Raw genomic sequence first — 19,936 nt, forward strand, 5'->3', positions numbered from 1 at the left:
GTAGGGAGTTAACATTTCGGCTATGTAGCTAGGGGCCAGACCCAGGCGGGCTTTAAAAGTGATCAGTAAAATCTTAAAATCAATTCTAAAACATACAGGAAGCAACGATAAAGGGGTAACCCATGTTGTGATGCTGAAGAAAGAGAAAAATTAACGGGGACAGAGAAACATTTGTAGAGACAGACAGTGACACAGAGGTGGCAAAAGAAATGTGATGCACAGCGAGGTAGGTGCTGCTGTCTTCACGAGGTGTGAAGTGTCACCCGAGACCAGAGCTGTGTGTTGCCAGAATTTGGGTGATTACTGTAACATTGTAACCTACTTTATCTGGAGCTCAGGTGGCCTTAGGCGTGCACCCTGCCCCCCTTGTCCTCCTCCTTCCCAAATTTCTCACACACACACACACACACACACACACACACACACACGGAGGCTATTTTACACTCGATGGAGAAGTGTGTCAGGCGGTCTCTCGCGGCTTATAACTGTTTTTGTGTATCGTAAACAGCAATTCAGTGCTCATTTTCAAATTGGTCACAAAAGTGAAACCAATCCCTTTGGAAGGCATCCACAAAATCATTAAAGGAAAAGTACACTCAGAAATAAAACCCTGACAAACACTGACCATTCTTACAAGGGCAGCCACGTAGTAAATAATTTCTGTACTGTTAGTTTTCATCAAATTACTGGGCTTTTTTTTTTTATCTTTTCATTAATGTAGACAGCACAATGACAATACCAAGAACACATTAATTACAAATCAGTTATGTCCTTTATACTCCCATCCCACCGTCTTTGCATGACAATATATGAAATAAAAATAGGGTTATGGTTATATTATATAAATATTGCTGATAATAAAAATAAATAAATAAACACAAATAGCTAAAAAATATTGTTGTAGAATCCAGTCCGTGGACAGACACTGTGGGAAGAATAACTGCAGTAATGAGTTAAAGAATAATTATGGTAACAGCCTGATAGGCAAAAATAGTAATATTGGGAGGGCATCAGTGTCAAAAGTTTAAATGCTGATAGAATGCAGATGCTGTACAGTAATACAGTAATACAAATGATGTTCCAACGAAGAAAATAGAAAAGAAACAACAGAAAAGAAAATCAAATAAATACCTAAATGGATTGATTTTGAGACCAGCTCAAATGCAGTGCAATTAAACCTATGCCTTGTCCCTAATCGATATTTGTTGTCTGTCATAATATCTTAGAAATGGAGGCCCTCTGGGCTTTGTCCTGTAAAGGAGCAACACGTGACCATTGCATGTCCAAAAATGAGGACTGCAGTCCAAACAGTGAGTTGGCGCCATAGACTGTATATGAAATAGAGAGAAATCCTGTTAAATACAGTTTAAAATGCGACGAGGAGTTCCTCTCTGTAAGTTGATCAGCTGTTCATAACTGTCGCTTGTCTGTCAACGTAAACCTAGGCTGTTATCCTGAAAACAAAAGCCCGCTGCTCTGAAAATATGCATTGGAGTTCAGTGGCTGCCTGTCTCACTGCCTGCCAGACATTAACATATTGCTCAGTTTAACTGTTATAAAACATCTACCCCTTCTAAAAGCCTCTTAATGATTTTTAGAACTCATAAACAGACACCAATTAATTCAGCGAACATTTATAATTAATTTTAACTCTAATGTGAAACAGGAAAACAATAATTCCAACCTCGAATAGAAATTTCAAAGGAGGACACTGTGGCTGATGGGTTCTTGTTAGAGAAGCGATTATTTCAACTTTTGTTTCCTGACAACATATGGTCATTTTATGATTTAAATGACTATGATATGAATATGATTTAATTTTCCTTTAAAGTGAATGAGTTCAGTGCAAGTATTAAGCTTACATTGACCAGTCACGGTCTTGTAAAGTGCCTCAGTCAAAAAAACATGTTAGTTATTAGTCTCATGAGGAGATGGGAAAATAATTTGTCACCTCAACTCTTGACAGTACAACCCTCGGGGGCTCCTTGGCCAATTACTTCCAACTGTCTAGTAAAAACTAATCTCATTTAAAATGCCAACTCGAAGCATAACCTATTTTTTTTTCCTTGTGAATACTGAGCAGCTCCCTCTGCTACTGTAGTGGAGGCAGTAATGGGCCAATCAGTAACAGATCTGTGGTGATGACTGTTGACATGCAGGAGAGAGAAAGAGAGAGTGTGTGTGTGTTTTGGCAGATGAAGAGGGGATAATATTGCCATAGTACCGGGGGTATTAGAGAAAGTCATTACTGTCCATCATCTGGCAAATGAAGACATGTTTAAGTGGAGATGAATAGCCTCATTGATGGGGAAGGCTTGTTATGGTAGATCTGCTTGGAAAAGCATCTATGGGGGGTTCATATTTCAATAAATATTTGATAGGCGACGACGGCTGTTTTAGCGTGCGTGTGTGTGTGCGTGTGTTTGGTGATGGGGGTTTGGTTGTCTGTATGTGTGGCTATAAGCGTTTGCATATCTATGAGGAGACATTTGAAAGGGGTTTTAAACGAGGGAGAAGATCACTTTCTCACTCCATCTCCCAAGTCTGGAAATCTTATTTTCTTCCTCTCTGCCTCTTTCTTTCCATTTCATCTATTACCCTCTCCACTGCTGTTCTTTCATCCATTTCGCAGTCTATCCAAGTGAAAGCTGAGTGAGGGGATGTATTCTGTGGGGTCTGATCAGGGCAAACAGAGCCGATCTGAGAAAAATTATGTGTTCCTTTATGACTTAATTCAGTCAACATGGGAGAAAAAAAGTGAAACAGTGAGCAAAAGAAAGAAGACTCAGATATAATTCCACAACTCTTTTATTGCACAATAAGCAGTGAATCCATGCGAGTTTGCAGCTGCACTGACACATTACACTCAACAAAAGTATAAACACAGCACTTGTTTTTTTTCTCCCATTTTTCACAAGTTGAAATAAAACATCCAAGACGTTCCCGTGCACACAAGACTTACTCGTCTCACATTTTGTTCACAAATTTGCTCAAATCCATGTTACTGAGCACTTCTCCTTTACTGAAATAATCCATCCATCTGACAGTTGTGGCATGTAGAAATGCTGAATAAACAGAGTGATTATTGCACAGGTGTCCCTGGACTGGTCATAATAAAAGGACACTAAAATGTGCAGTTTTATTATGCAATACAATGCCACAGATCACAAGTTTTGACAGACTGCAATATGCAAAACAAAAAGTAAAAAGCAAAAGTGCTACATTTATTTTTTTGTTGATTGTACATTTATTTTGTGAATCTGCTCTTTGAAGTGTTTGAGGAGGATGATCCAGTCCTGTGATTCTTATTGTTTGGTACATTAATATGCAGGACAGCTTGTCAGTTAGTTCATGTACGGCAGATTTAAGGCCGCCGGCAACAACTTTGGCCATGAAAACTGCTCCAACACAAAATAACCCAGCATCACTCCATTTGCAACATAAGTACTTTGTCTAAATGGATTGTTGGTTGTCCTTCTGCTCATCTCAGTGTGCAGTTTTTTTGCTTTATTAGGAGATTTGTCTGTGCTCTGCTCCGGGCCCCAGCCAAGCTTTTCTTTTTAGACTTGAATTAGAGGTCACCTGGATCCTCATCATTCATGGCTGTAGGGAACAGCAACATCATCATTAATCGCTGGCGGGGCATCCGCTGCTTGACTCAGCACCTCTAGTCTCCATGAGCTAAATTCAAAAGATTGCCCTGACTCAAGGCAGGCCTTTACTTTAAACTTTTTAGAGATGTCGTCATCTTTTCTGGGCAAGAAAAGCAACCTTACATAACTTTTCATTCATCCTTTTTTTTTTTTTTTTTAAACTGGTCATTCTTATTTTGGGATCACTAGGAGGGCTGGAGCCTGGTCCTGAAAATAGTTGCTTAAAATATTTCAACTGAACAGTATCAGCAATGATAGATGCTCCACATCCGATGTGCCACCAAGCCTCTAAATTTGATGGCCAAAATACATATTTGATGGCCCAAATGTAAACTTGAGTACAAACAATACAATAGAAAAGGTGATTCAAAGGAAACTGACGCACACAATGCAGTACGTTATTAATGCTGAAATAAAGGGAGCAAAGTTATCAGGATGTCTGTGGAACTGTGATGTTGTGTTGGCCGGGGCTTGCAGTATGGGGATAAAACCCATGGAATATTTGGTGACCACAGAATTACTTTTCAGGGCCATGGTTAATGTCAAACCCTGGTCAGTCCTACTCCCATTCATTCCTGTGACGGTTAATTGTCTTACTCTTACTTTCATCTAGGACCCAGGCTGTTGAAGGAAATCGGAGCATCCTGGCAAACCTGAGATAAATATGGGAAGAACTTTGACACAGAAAAAACTGTAGAAATTGTTAGAACGACGCATTTATCAACAAAAGATTACTGATATATTTGTGCTGGTGTGTGTGTTAAGTATGCTTACGTTTGCTGCATCCAATAAATGAACAAAATAAGTGCAAAATACCAAAAAACTAAATATTCTTACACTCATTTTCCTTATTTAAGGGAACCTACTGAATTCATTTTTTCCTCTTTCACTGAACAAAGATGAGCTTAATTGCCTTGCTAACTAATTGTGAAACACACTTAAAGGGATAGTTCACCCAAAAATAAAAATTCAGTCATTATCTACTCACCCTCTGATTGAAGATCGGATTTTGTTTTTTAGTCCACAAAACACTCCTGGATTTTCACAGGAGAATCTACTGACCAGTTGAAATGAATAGCACCCAGTTTTCAAACGTAAAAAAACAACAAAATAAAAACATAAAATATGCCCGCCTCGCACCTACACACACACACACACACACACACACACACACACACACACACACACACACAAACACAAACAGCGATAGCCAATATATCTGTCCAATGAGCCAAACTAGTATGCAGAACAATGATGAAACATTATTCACATGGATAATCATCTCTTGGTGCTTCTTCTACTGACAGCAGTAACTCCTGTGTTTACTTGTTGTTCAAGAGCACCTTGTCCAAAATGTTCCCTGTCCTTTGTGGATATTTTATAGGTTACAGAGGAACTAATGCATCATCCAAAATTGATTTTCTGAGGGTGGCTTGATTTTTCTGCCCAATTAACTATTCTGATACTGCAGGATACAGAGGTGACATGTCAGCAATGAATAACTGAAGTGGTTTTGACAGGTGGGCCGAAATGACAGATTGCTGACAGCTGTGAATAATGTACTCTTCAATCAATGCATGAGGCTGAGCCTGTAAATCTGATGCTTTTAATCAGGTCACACGTGTTTTTAATGCAAACCTAAAGAGAATGTAAGTGTAGAATTTAAAGTTAATTACTTAAGCAAAGGTTTTAAAGGTTTCTGTTTTATGTTGAATGCAGGTCTGTATCTGTAGTGACTTACAATGAGCGGCCTACAGGATCAGATGTTTGCTACTGGAAAACAACAACTGTTATTTTCCAGGAATTAATCTGGAACTTTTTGGTAACAGACCAATTGCACTCTACCCCTTGGGACTAGTGACATAAATATGAGGTTTGGAAATTTAAATGTCCCAATAAACTATTCATTTCCTGCATTGTGTGTCCGGCTTTACGTGTTATTCACAAGTTGTACAAACCTTAACTGTGCCTGTAATCACCTGCTTTTATTTAAGGTGTACAGTGTGAGGCACATAAGGTTCTTTCCTGTACTCTCCACTTCCTAAAGTGCAGTAAAAATAACAAGGTTTGAAAATGATGACGTGGATTTTAATTTGAGATCCATTCTTAAGTATCCTCTCTAAATAAGGTTCTTGAGCAAGTCCAAAAGTGCCAACATAACATATTCTAAACCTCTCCCAGGAAAACAGTGCCACATGTACACTCTACCAGCTGATGAATTGGGCCTGTGGTTTTAGCTTTGCACCTGCTCGAAACTTGGAAGTCTGTTCTAAAAGTCTCTCTCTCTGTGTGTGTGTGTGTGTGTGTGTGTGTGTGTGTGTGTCCTGTAGCATCAGTTTAGTCATCAGTCCATGGCACGCTCTCACAGGAAGCTGACATGACAGGACAATAACTGTTCCTCAGGCTTGATTGGACATGGCAGGGAACTGCCAATCTCCCTACAGTACTGAACAGATGGGAAGGACAAACTCTGCTTTATAACTGTAATCTGAGAGTGAAACTCTGCCTTTTCCGTTGTCAAAGTCAAGCAACTTTCACTGTTCTTTGCTTTGGTTTGCTCTCACTGCTGTCATTTTCAGCTGTGGCAGGTGGCTGCTTTTAGCAGAAAGGCTGAATAAATGTACTCTATACTATGTGCTCAGTACCAAACAACAGACAAACAAATAAGCAGCTAGTAAACTCAGTGGAGCACTTAGTAGTTGGTGGAGATCAAAACAGAGCTAAAAGTAGAGTGTATATTGAAATCTAATGGCCAAAAACTTGACTCTAAATGAATGTTAATGTTATCTCTGCTTGATGTTTAAATGTACTACAAGGAGTTTTATGAAACAGTCATTTATTTACTGATGCCTCCATATGACCTACATAAGGTAACAAGATCATCTGTGAGACGATGTTTCTATTTGTTTAGGTTATTTCTAATGCCTGTCATTGGGTTGGAGTCTCCTTGAAGTCAGATGAAACAAGCCCGTGTTTGCATTTTGCCAAAGTCACTGGGAAATCACATGAGAAGAGGTTTTTACTTCGATAATTTTATTTTTGGTCTTATATTTTGTGGTTATTACAGTGAAAACATGACTGCATTTTCCCACAGGCACCTTCAGAATAATATGATAATATATGTTTAAATGAGTAAACATGGTAACAGTAATTATAACAGTGGCATCAGCGGTAGCAATAATAATACTAGTAGTAATAATTAATTATTTATTCTACAGGTAATCTTCAGCTGAACAGGATAATGTGGCAATGACCTGAGCGGTATAGACAGCATGTGCTTCATTTTGTGGCTTATAGAGGTTGCAGAGGCAGCTGTTATAGAAAGCTTATAGAGGGACAGAGTAATTACTGTGTACATCTATGGATGCATGTGTATCCTATACAACAAAAAAGTATTTTTTGCAGCAGAGATTGTGTGGTGTTAATGACACAGCAAATGAGGCCATTAGAAAGCTAATAAGGTGCATTCAATAGCTATTGTACACTCAAGCGAACACATGCTCACAAACACACTTCATCTCCATCCTGCAGAATACAAGCTGTAATTTTCTCGTGTTCATATTTCTCACTACACTGCGCTGTTTTTGATTAGTGTTTTCCATTTTGTCTGACGAGTGTTGATTTTTTTTTTTTTTTCTTTAGTGCCTCGTCCTCTCATCCTGTTTCTCTCTCAATCACTGTGTTACTGTGTGTTTGTTCACCTCCCCGCTGACATGGACTTTGGACAGTAGCATGAAAGGGCTCAACATATGTACACACGCCTATTTAGAGATGGTGAGAGGGTGACAGTGTCAGAGCATCCACCTGGAGGTCTGGGAGAGTGGAATTCAATTTCCCGTCATGGAGAAGTCAGAAGTACTGTCAAGCTGTCAGTGATTATCTGCAGTGAAGCCACATCCATCCTCTTGTAAAAATGAAAGGCCGGCTTGTTATTCACTTGACTGTCAGTCTCCTTGACATCATGTTGCATACACAATTTTTCATCCACTGCAGAATGTAATGTCCAACAAAATAACACACTTTACTTTTTTATTTACTTTTTATTTGGTTAAGTACGTATGTATAAATTTGCTGTGTGTATGATATGACATGTAGGATATCTGATCCCTTTTTTTGCTTTTACAGGAACCTTGGAAAATCAGGACTCAGAGTATCTTGCTTAGGATTGGGTGAGTAGACTGCTTCACTACCCATAAAGCATTTCTCCACTCAGCTTTACTTAGGAAGCAATAACACAAATTACATGGACAAAACCAATAATATGGCAACAAAAATGGAGACTATCTTGAAAAAAATCTGTTTATATTGTACTCTGTAGAACATATGTAGTGGCAGACAAGTTTTGCATTGAGTCATTTAGTCACTTAGAGTTGGCAAAAGTAAAACAAATTAAATTCAGAACTGGGCTGGGAATTAAACTGTCTGCCTATTTTCTTATTAAAACAACAAATCAGTAGTGGTCATAAACACACACACACACACAGCCCCACATATTTAGCAGCATCTAGTGGTGAAATAGCAGATTTCAACCAACATGCTTACCAAGCGTGTAGCAGAACCTTGTGGGCTAGCTCGATATGTGAAATCACAAGAGTGTCCATCAGTCTCCAAAATTGGAGAATTTTATATTTATTAAAGCAGCAGCCATCGATGCTTTTAGTAACCGAGTAATCTATCGATTATTCTGGCGATTAATTGAGTAATCGGATTAGAAATACTGTGGGTTCTGCAATTTTTTCTATTACATTACGTATGCTTTATTTAAGAGCAATGGTAATGTACAAAAGAAAAAATAAGACAGGTCTTTCAAATGAACAACTTTAAATTGCTAAAGTAAAAGTACTATGTAAAGTAACTTTACTTTTACCTTGCTTAGTACTTTTTACTGATGTACAAAAATAAAAGGTAATAAAAAGTATTAGTGTCTACAAAAACCATGAACAGAAGATGTTAGTCACTCTTCTAACCAAAGCAGTCACCAGGATGCTTCATTAACATTTTAAAATCATGACATTTTTCCTCTGGAGCAGGATGCTTCCAGACCTCCTACAGGGGGTTGATTTACCAACATGTCACCTTTTTCTCCTCTAATGATTTTGCAGGTCTGTATAAAAACCCAATAAGAGTACCATTAAAGTACAACAAAAGCAATAAAAATTTTAATTTTTCAGAAAAGGAAACAATTACATGCAAGATTTTTACTTGTAATTAAGTATTTTTACATTGTAGTATTAATGTTTTTACTGAAGTAAGGGATCTGAGTACTTTTTCCATCACAACAGGTCAATGATCAGTGTTTCACCGATGCTCTGTGGCTCAGTAAATACAGTGTTTTATTTATGGCAGCCTGCCACATTAAAAACATCAGCACCATGACATGACTTTCTATTGTTGGAGCTGCACACCTTTCTCGGTTGTGTCTAGAAGGGAACTCTTGATCTGCAAAACTCTTGCAAGATTTGTTTCTGGTAAAACAATCAAACTTGCGCAATCTTTGCGCTCCTCTCTCTGTCTGTCTGTCAAACTAAATACAGCAGACTGTCTGTAAACAGCACGATGTTACACTCTGCAGTGTTTAACACACAGAGACTTTACTTGTGCGGACACCCAGGTATAGTTTGTGACCAATTTTGGCATTTTAATTTTTTTGATCAGTCTGACAGGACAACAGCATCCGAGATTGATTAGTGATCAACCTTCCCTCCTCCCCTCCCTCACCTGTTCACTCTGCTCTGAGAAGGTCTGACAGTTTCTGACAGAGAAACACAGACTCTACTGTTTAAGTTTTTTGCATGGCTGTTTTTGAAGATTTTTCTCACATTTGTGAGCTTCTTTTCCCGCAGTGGACGCCATGATGTATTTCTCTGCCTCGGTTCAGAATGAATTCTATGTATTTTCTTCTCCTACTCCATATGGAGCCTGCATCTGAAAATGCTTGATTTGGAGGGCTAGATATCCATTCCCCCTCAATCCCAGAAAGAAACGAGACAGACTACCCTTGCATCCACGCACAAAACAGAGCGGTAGGGCCAAGTGGTAGGGCTAAACGGGGGGGCTATTGGGACTGGCCCTGTGTGTGTGTGTACATATCAGTGTGGGTTGCAGGTAAAAATTCTTCACTTTTCGTATAAGAGAGTCAAAGCCAACTCAGCTTCAATATTTAGCATGAGAGTGGGAAGAAGACAGCACACACACATACACACACAATGTCTATTTCTGTCACCATGGAGAGCTCTCAAACAAAAACAGAATTTGTGTGTGCATGTGTGTGTTTACTTGTTCCTGTTCTCTTGTTGTCCAGAAAAATATTAGGGCATTGTTCCCACTCTACATTATTACATTAGGAGGACAAGTCAAGGGTAGGGAACAAACCCAGTAAGACAGTTGGATATATGTTGCGATGCACGCGTCCCGCAGACATGTGATCACTACAGTAATGTGTAGTTGACTATTCAGTGCAGGGGAACTAAAGACAACCTGACAGCTGTCCATGGAGTGTTATAAATAAGGACAATGTACAGATTTTATTCTCTGCCAAAGATGAGTCTACAGTGTCACAGATCACTCTGTGTGTCCTTACACTCATGACAGATTGATCATAAAATTTTAAAAGCCTTGAGCTCATGAATTAGTGAGGAAACGTGTCAGACAGCTCCTTCAGGCTCTGAAGGAGGGGAGGAGTCAAAGAGAAACTCAGGCTTTGTTGAGGAAAACCTGCCAGGAAGCAGGTTAACTTCACTGAGTCGGTTACCATGGTAACTGAACCAGAGTTTAAGTTATCTGTCTGTGAAACAGAAAAGCCAGAGTTTTCCTCATCTCAGGCTTAACAAACTCAGACAATGACAAACACTGTAAGACATCACAACTTAATTTTTGTCTGTCATTTTACTTTTGGCAAAATACAACTGCCCGCCAAAAACCACAGCCTCAATATCAGCTGAAGTTGATGTTATCCAGCAGAAACGAAAGCTGTTTTGTAAAAGCGGATTATTGGGATTAAAATCCCACAGGTCTGTGCCGGGAAAAACACAGTGGAACAATTTAGAAGCAATTTACAAGAAATGTTGTTTGTCGATCTACAGTTATCAAGTCATGTGTTCTCTTGTTGTGAACGTGATTATGACGACTTGTTGTATGTCGGCTTTGGCAGGCAGCTTCTGTCCTGTCGTCCCTACCAGCACTGAAACTTTTAGTGGTCTGGAATATACTTTCACCCCTCAGTAATATAATAAATTAAAAGTAGTTTAAAATAATAATTTATTTTATTCCATATTTTGTTTTATATCTGATAGAAATGCCTTCAGAAATGTCAATTATTCAGGCTCTTTAATCAAAGATGTATCCAAGCACCAGAATTTTAGGGTCCCAGTTTGACTGTCAACCAGAATACTTAACAGTATAAGATATGTGGTTAATTTATATATGATATCAGACTCCAGTTTTGAAGTTGTAGATAGTATAAATCATCACCAACTCACTTTCGTTGAAGTTGAAATATTTATTAGTTTTTCCTATCCAATTTCTTCTGGAAAACCTACTGAAACTGCATCGGCTGTTTCAATTATAGTAGCTGCACTCTAATATCATTAATAAGTCATAAATCTTCTCAGGAGTCCACTACACATCTCGAGAATCCTTCGAAGAGGAAATTAGAATTTGATTAAAAGTAAAACATTGCCAACGTCAGCAGGATAAAAAAACAGGAACTTGAATCGGATGATAAATGTTGAGGAAATTCTGTTTTTGGTTCAAACAAGGTAACTTGTTTTGGTCAACAGTCTACTCACTACATGCAAAACTGATTTCTTTGTTCTGCACTTTCTCATGCATTTCCATCGAAGTGTTTTCACAATCATGACCCGATTCATAACCATAAGTACAACATGTCAAAGCATGTCAAAAATGTGTCACACTCACTCTGTTGTCAGGTAGTCAAATAATGAGGAGGACAGGTAAAACAAACAGACTTCAATCAAGGATGTCCTGTGTGAAACCAAAACTTTATCTAAAGTTTTAAGGAATATAACATTCATGTTCATGTGACTTTTGTCTTGCGACTTGCCTCACTTGCTTATGATGTATGTAACACAAAATACTTTTTTAATATTCAACACACGATCTTTTCCTAAATGTAACCAAGTACTTTTGGTGTCTAAACCTACCCAAACAGCAACCGTTTCCCAATGTAAACCACATGCTGGCATGGCAGGGTCTCATACAGCTGCTAAAGGGTACCTTGTGCATCAGTATGAGTCACGTGGGCTTGTAATAGTTCAGTACCAGACCTGCAGGATCCTCTGGATTAGATAAAACACCCTCCTCCTCCTCACCCTGCTCAGAGCAGGCCTTAGAGGGCTCAGATCAGCCACCATCCTGTAAATCGGATCAAAACTTCTAGTTCTCTTGGGACATGAGCTTTAGCAGCTTACAGAGGCTGACCTTCAGGACGTTTTTAACAGCATCCACAAACACATGATGCTCCAGTCACAGGGTTTTTGGTCAGCAGTGGTAGAAGAAGACTGTTCTCTGTACCTGCTTTGACATTAGTTTTGAAATGCTGCTTTGCATCCTGCTGTAGCCTGTCTTGCCAACACTCACAGCTTTAAGCAGCTTCCTGGTCTCTTCAGGAACACCTGTGCATCTTCCCATAACTGCTACAAATGTCCAAGCCAAGTCTAAGTCGTACCTCTGCTGACTAAGCTTCCTCATATTTGCTGAGGAGCTCTTGCTGATCTCATATGGAAGCATCCCTCTTCCATGGGTATTTAAACTTGGCCGAGCCTCATTTAGTTTTCTCTGTTGTGGTTTTCAGAAGCTTCAGCTCCTGCTCAAGCACCACATTTGGCACAAGACACCTGCTGTTTTTATCCTTGTGATGCATGCATCATTTGTGATGCTTGACATTAAATATAACTGAAAAGCACAGTGGTATATTTTGACAGGTCTGACCTAATTGTCATTTTAAAATCCCGCTACACCCAAAAATGTGTTTTGTTACACTAAGCTTCACTGTACAGGATAACATATTAGTTTTTTTCCACAATCCTCCACTGTTGGTTATTTTGTGACATCACAACAAGTTTAGAATGCAAAACTACATAAGTGTGACACTGAAGCTTAAGGCCTCCAGTAAACCCACATTGAGATGGGACTTTTCAGTGAAGCAGGAGACGTTTGTGTCCAGCAGTTAAATTTTTGAAGCAAAAAATATTTGCATATTCATCTAATGATGTCAAAGTAGTAGATTTTAATACTTTTCAAATGGTTAATTGAAAATGCTTGTAGAAAAACATAGACACTAATTATTATTCAAAGCAGAATATTTTTGTTTGTCTTGATTAAAAAACATAGCCTGCTCTTGTTGAGTGCTTAAAATGCCTGCCAAGGGCAATCAGATGCTTTGCTTCAAATTACATTTAACGTTTTAACACTCGTGCATTTAAACACAGTAATTTTCCTCATTTTCGTTCATGCAGACAAATACAGAGAAAACTGCTTCATGATGCACTAACACAAAAAATGTTCTTTCCCTTTTTTGTGCTTTAAATTTTATATTAATTTGACATTGCTTTATCGAGCACTTTATACGTGTTGTCACTGTATGAGTAATGAGAGGGCAAACTTTTTCTTTAAATCACAGAGGATAGCAGAGGACGTCAGTAGGAAAACCAAACAACGTTTTCAACATAAATTATGATCCAGATTTTTTCTTCTTCTCTTGAGTTTAATGGTGTTTGATGTCAGACAGATATATCTCAACTGCACCAGATTTCCAGAGGTGCCTCTTGCGGAGGTGCCTTGAATATTTATTTCCAGAATCGATCAGTCTTTTTTGTTTTATTTTTGTTGAAATCGAACGTAGTGTATTTTCCGTCAGCCTTATTCTGCACTAAGAACCTTCCAATCTAAACCTAATAAAGCTGGCTAAATGCAGCAACATAAAGTTGAACCAAAAAGATTTTCCCTGTTGTTATTGGTGGATTACAAACAAAGAGGCGTTTTGGTGCCGTGTAGAACTTTTGTTTTCCAGGGTGTAATGTCTGGCTCTCAGGCTGCCTCTTAGCGCTGCTGCCCCAGGTGGTTCACGGTAGACTGAGAGGTCTGACTCAAACTGGCTGAACTGCGTGGTGCAGGAAAGGTCAGTATAATGCCAGCTGCCTGCCACATGCTGCGCCCAGGGCGGACATGAAGCTGGCAGGGGAGAGAGGGAAGAGAGAGGGCAGAGAGCAGGATGCTAAATGATGTTTTACTTTTTAACTTGAAGGAACAGTGCCACGACAGATAAGGACGGTGTGTGCACATGTGTGTGTGCAATATGTGCAGATATTCTCAGGATCCTATCATAATGTTGCACCAAAATTCATCAGACCAAACACTCGCACACAAACTCCTATTCCTGAGTGACGACGCAGTAGACAGAAAAATTAATAAAACACACATTCCATCATGTTAAATCATGATTCAATCAGTTGTTTCCATTTGTCACTCGCTGTGTGAACCACAGCCAGGAGGAGATGTACTGTACTGTCGCAGGAGTCTCACATTTTAAAGAGCCAATCTGCAACGGAATGATGATGCCCCGAGAGAAACGCCGTCTCACCAGCAACGGCCTCATTTACATAATGGTTTAATCGGTCGAAGACCTGTTTTTCACAGAAATTCAACATCTCTTGCTGTTCAGAATTCCCACAGCCTGTTTTCACTCTTCAGACAAGGAATGATGCTGCACTTTAGCGTACAGTTATTGAAATGTTAGATTTAAACTAACACGTTAGTTTAACTAGTTGTTTATGAAAGAAAATCCTAAAAGATTTGAGTGGTATTATCTGCACTTTGGATTACAGTTGCACTGTGTGCACAGACCCAAGGCTGCTTTTAAAAATGTTAAACTGGCAAACTTGGCCAGAAACCAGAATGCGTTTTAGATGAAATATCCAGAAGTTATGTAACAATAAAGCAGAAGATTGACCTTGACATGGAGTGCCAGGGTAACAACTACAGGGAGCTCTGAGGGAAATGATTGCAACAACATTTAGGATTCAGTCCAACACTGCTGAGCCGCACATGAGCAAAGCAGTGATGCTAAAACTCTGACCTTTTACTTAACCCATGTATGTAAGGTAAGTTTAAGCTCATGTTTTTTCCTTTTTAAAGGACCATTAATTTTTCGGATTTCTATCTCTACTTCTAAAATCAGTTTACAATTCATTTTTAAAAAGTTACGGTGCTGTCTATATAAAGTTGTTAAATGAACCATGCTACTTAAAGTCCACATGAAACAGAAAGCAGACTGCTTTTTACTTCTACATATTTACACGTTTGTTGTAAAAACAGGCAGCGACTTGTCAAAGTAGCCAATAGTGATGAATGAGCGTTAATGCTACACCCCTAACAGCCATACAGCTACAGCGGTACATTAACCTGGCCGACTCCTATCAGACTGGGAGCTTTCAGTGAACATTTTGAGACTAGGACCAAACACCACCTCTGAGACTAACAGAGGTTGTTTCCTTGTTGGGTTTGGCTCCTAGCACTCCAGTACTTGATCATCTAACTTTGCTGCATGACTAACTGAGCTAGTGGCAATAAGCAGTTAGCTACTTTAACAACAAGTAAACCTATCGGGATGCTCAGGACGGCATCGAGAAAGTTGACAAATGATCTTGATACTTAGTATTTCCTGTCTGTCTCAGAGGTTTGGTCCTGGTCCTGCTGTGTTCACTGGGAGGCTGTTGACTGATGTTCTGTTTCCCACTAACAGCAACTATTTTAGCAGATATTCTGATCAATGAAGCTGAGTAGACAGAGGACATCAGAGGGAAAACCAGAGAACATTTTCTCTGAAAAATATCACCCAGTTTCATCCAAATCAGTGAGGAGAGTTCAACAAGTTGTGCTTTTGTACAGTAACATTAATCAGTAAAAGCCTTCTCTCAGCCCATCATATGCTTCATGTAGCTCATGTTAGCTGCTGAAGCAGCCTGCTGTAAAATGCCTTGTCTCACAAAAACACTTTCCCCAAAGTGAATAAATTCTAGCCAGTGAACCAGTAACCACAGTATTTTGGGGAAAATAGGACAACTTGTGAGGTCATGGGCACCTGAAGAGATGCCAGCAGACCATACTGTTGCTAGCTAGCTAACTAATGAATCTTAGCTCTGCTCTACTAATAGTTGAGGACTGATTATTACTTGAAATTTGTTAGTTCTAGCTTTTTTAAGCATGTGTCACACTTTGTTTTACAGTAAGAAAAAAATTACAGATTTTCCACAATTTTGACATAAAAATACAAATAAGTAGATTTTATGTTGGGGTTTTGGCATATATTGTGCACAATATGACTGGAGCTGTGATCTAAAAGGGTTTAAAAACCTTACAGATTTTCATTTTATCTCAACTTTAAAGGTGCAGTGTCCGATTCTGGAGAAGCTAGCTGATTGTCGAGTCTGATTTCCAGGTCAACATATTACCAACACGGCATTACACTTAACGATCAACAATCCTGCGATTGGCCAAAGTCTCATGTCTCAGGCTAGATTTTCTGAAGCCTGAAAAGAGCCATGAGGCGGAAATCTAATTTTCTCTTAAACCGCTTCAATTACATTATGTATAAAGGTTATTATGAAACTTTTGCCCAGTGATGCCAAAAATAAATTGCATACCCCAGCTTTAAATGTATTTAATGGCCTACACAATGCTGCTTTGGTACATATTGTTATTTAACAGATTCAGTAGATACAGGGTTTTTTTTTTAATCAGCTGACTAACCATTTGTAAGACTCTATTTGAAGAAATGATCATGCAGTCATTGCTTTCTCATGCTATTAACTTTTTGCTTTTAAGATTTATTTAAATTTTAAATTGAGTTTGAGTGCAGGATCTTTGTTTCTTTTCAGTCTATTATAATGTTCTTTGTGGTAGATCATTTTCCAGTCTGCTAAATTTATTCAACACCATTTCACTCCCCGTTATATTTAAGTCACATATTTATAACTCAAATAGACACATTAAATATGTGTAGTGGAGGAATCCGTGGCTGTAGTAGTTAAAAATTCTGTGGAGTTTAAAGAAACATCTTCTTACCAATGCTGACTCTCAGTGGCGGGTTCGTTTGCTGTCTGCTAATGAAGGAGAGGCTCTGAAAAGGCGTGTGAATTAGTATTCCACACACAGCGTCATTATCCCAGGGACAGCGTGCGGGACGGAGGGAAGGGTGATGTGATGTGAACAGGAAAAATGAGGAGGAAAGTGAAGAGGAAATATGTGACTCCTGCCTTGGCGGTTTTGCCTTTATCCTGCCTGTCTCCATCTCTTATACTCTGTCTTTCTCTGTATGAACTCTCTCATCCTCTCTATGTTGTTCTCCTCCCTCTGTCTTTACCTAAACTCTTCCTTGACTCACTTTAATGTTGGGACGGGAAGAGGAAACACAAATACTGAGACATTTGGGAGGTTCCAGAAATAGAAACCAGAAAAATACTGTAAATGCCTGCCTTCCTCTCTGTCTTTCTCTCACTCTGGCCGTCACTGTTCTGTTTGACTTTCCCTGCTCTGCTGGGTGTTGTTCTCCCAGGGCCCAGCTGTTGGTACGAGCAGCTTGTTATTTGGTTAAAAGAGGTTGGATAGAGGTTAGCTCTGTGCTCAGGCAAGATCAAGAGGTCTTTCACACACATACACAAAACCACATGCACACAAACACATACAGTTTGTCATACAGGTCCAACAGGCAGATATTTTTTGAAAATCATATACTATAAAGGGATAGTTCAGATGATTTGAGGTGTGGGCTTATGAGGTACTTATCCATAGTTTATTTATTAGCTAATAAATGTAGTAAATGCTGGTTGGTGCCCTACTAATTTGGAGAGCAGAGGGGTACCAGCACGAAAACTAAGTAATGAACTGCTGTGGGTCAGGTCAAAGGGTATTTTAGCCACTTCCACCGAAAAAAAACCCAAAAACATTATCACAGCCTTTTCTAACAAGGAACTGCCATAATATTTGTCTCTCCAACCCAACAAAACTCAAGCCAACAAAAGGTGAAAATAGTAATTTTATCTTGCAGAAGGTGGTAGTTGTAAAATAAGCAAACAAGCAAGCATAACCTGCTCTGTACCCTTTTTTGAAGTAACTAACGCTCCTAGCAAGCTTTGTTTCTATCACTTGTCTCCACTTCCATCGCAGTTAGTTTTGTGGTCTGTGGTTTTTGAGACTCAGTTTGCGAAGTTTACAGCCTGACATGCTGTTGCATTGCTGTGTGTACAATGACACAGCTAAAATAAAAGAAGCTAAAACTTGTTTACCAACCGCTTGTCTCACCTTCTCTTATCAGTTGAACACTTTCGTTAGGAGGGTTTTTTAAATAAATGCACCAGATAATATAAAATATGTTTACGATTCCCCTTATTCATAATTAATCATTGAAATGTTATCCCTCTGCTGTTTTTCCTGTTTTATCCTGTAACTGTAATTCATACCGAGTGTGGGAAACAACAGATGTTTAACTTGATGACTCTCAGTCGACTGAGGGGTCTTTAACTATTGATTCAAATGTTTGACTGACTGAACCCTAACTGACTACCGATAAATACCTCATACAACCTCACTTCAAATAATCCAAAGTATCCCTTTGATCAAAAACCTCTTAATTTACTATACTTCACCACTATACTTGTACTGTATTACTACTGTCCTTGTATAATAACACAATAAGCACTGCTCCCTCTTTTCCTAGCAGCAGCACTGGCACACTCACTCTGAAATTGACTGCATTCTTGTTAAAATTCAATCTCCTGTTTATTAGCATAACGGCCGAAGACTGAGAGTCAGTTCAGTATCACTTACTTCCATTCCACTAACAATAAAAAAACTCATTTCACATTCCAGCAAAACACAGTTTATTACCTGTTCAATTTACATGCAGCTGAAAATGCTACATACTGTCTAACAACGTTCTGTCTGCGAAGTAAAAACCTCTCGCCAGTTAATTGAAACTGAATAGATTTATTTAAAAAAAAAAGATTAACCCAGGAGAGGGGCATGGAAGATGGATTAATTGACAAGTGAAGTGATTAGTGAAGTCATCATAGCCAGCACAGGCAGTCTGCTGCTACAGATAATCCACTATGGCTCCGTTCACTGAAAACAGTTAATACGCTGACTGCTGGGAGGCCTGCAGTGGCTTCACCATGCTGTCAAGACACATACTGGTTCCAGTGATGCTAAGTGGTTGGAAAAAATGGATTTGTGTGTGTGTGTTGGCATGTGTGAAACCATTTTAATTGCCTGACCAACAAAAGTCGATGCAAAACTTCATGATCAGCATTATCTGAACCATCAGCACTTCTTTGTGAGCCCGTACCTTTTTTCCTCACACCACACTCATGCCACACACACCATCCAGGCCCGTATTTTCTCCTGACTGCTGCACTGATGCGGTGCTATTGATTGATGAATTCTTAAAGTGGTTCTCCCAGAAAATCCTGCAGTGGTGAGAAGACACTAAGAGGATGGATGTCTGTGTGTTGTCACTGTGGTACAGAGTGGAGCAAAAATGCACTACATCCTCCTTTTGTCTGCTTCCAGAGCTTTCCTCACTTTTGTTTTCAACTCTGTCCTTTAACCTCATCCTTTAAAATCTTAAGCTGTGTGGTTCTGCATCCTGATGCCATTAGGACATATCCTCACAGTACAAAGTGGATCAGACAACTTTAGCCATGTGTCGCCATCTCTTTGCCTCGGTCTTCTTTCACAGCCCACTCTTCCTACCCTTTAATGAAGTAAAAATCCAGTTGGTTTGTAATGTTCTGTTTGAGCATACTGTATCGCCAAATGCCAGTAGAGCCCTGATCATCACACACACTGTCAGAAAGAAGTTAAACTTTGAGATAATTTGTCAGTCTGAAGTTTGTGATGCTGTTTTCAATAGTGCTTTCTGCTGTTTTGTCAACACTGCAGAAAAAGAACAGAAACATATTATTTTTGTGCTGCGTTGCATTGTCAAATGTTTGTATTGTCTTGTCCACCTCCTGTATGCAGCAGTTGAAAGAGCAGACAGAAACAGATGTAGATAGAACGGTGCAGACGAAGGTGATTGAAGTAGAATTGTTCAGTAGAAATCAATAGAAGTTGAAGAGGCAGTACAGGAGACAAGGGCAGGCAGCAGAACTGAAAATAGGTGCAAAGGATGGTGTGTGTGAGAATCAGAGAGTTTTTCTGTGTGTTTCTGTATGTGTGTATATATAAAGTAGCACACAGGAGCTTCAAGCTTTAACTCAAAACCA

At 39.1% G+C, this 19,936-nt stretch overlaps 1 protein-coding gene across 3 annotated transcripts in view; it reads left to right on the forward strand.

Annotated features, from left to right (window-relative positions):
* The window catches only part of kcnab1a (potassium voltage-gated channel subfamily A regulatory beta subunit 1a), a 156,124-nt gene that overhangs the window by 101,161 nt on the left and 35,027 nt on the right, over nt 1-19,936 (forward strand). For all 3 annotated transcript variants that reach the window (XM_084717313.1, XM_084717312.1, XM_084717314.1), the window contains exon 2: nt 7,779-7,822. In XM_084717313.1, coding sequence (XP_084573439.1) covers nt 7,779-7,822 — 44 coding nt within the window. The remainder of the gene's footprint in view (nt 1-7,778; nt 7,823-19,936) is intronic.

The sequence above is a fragment of the Lutjanus erythropterus genome, chromosome 4 (assembly GCF_056507025.1).
Source record: "Lutjanus erythropterus isolate fLutEry1 chromosome 4, fLutEry1.hap2, whole genome shotgun sequence".
Classification (NCBI taxonomy): Eukaryota; Metazoa; Chordata; class Actinopteri; order Lutjaniformes; family Lutjanidae; genus Lutjanus; species Lutjanus erythropterus.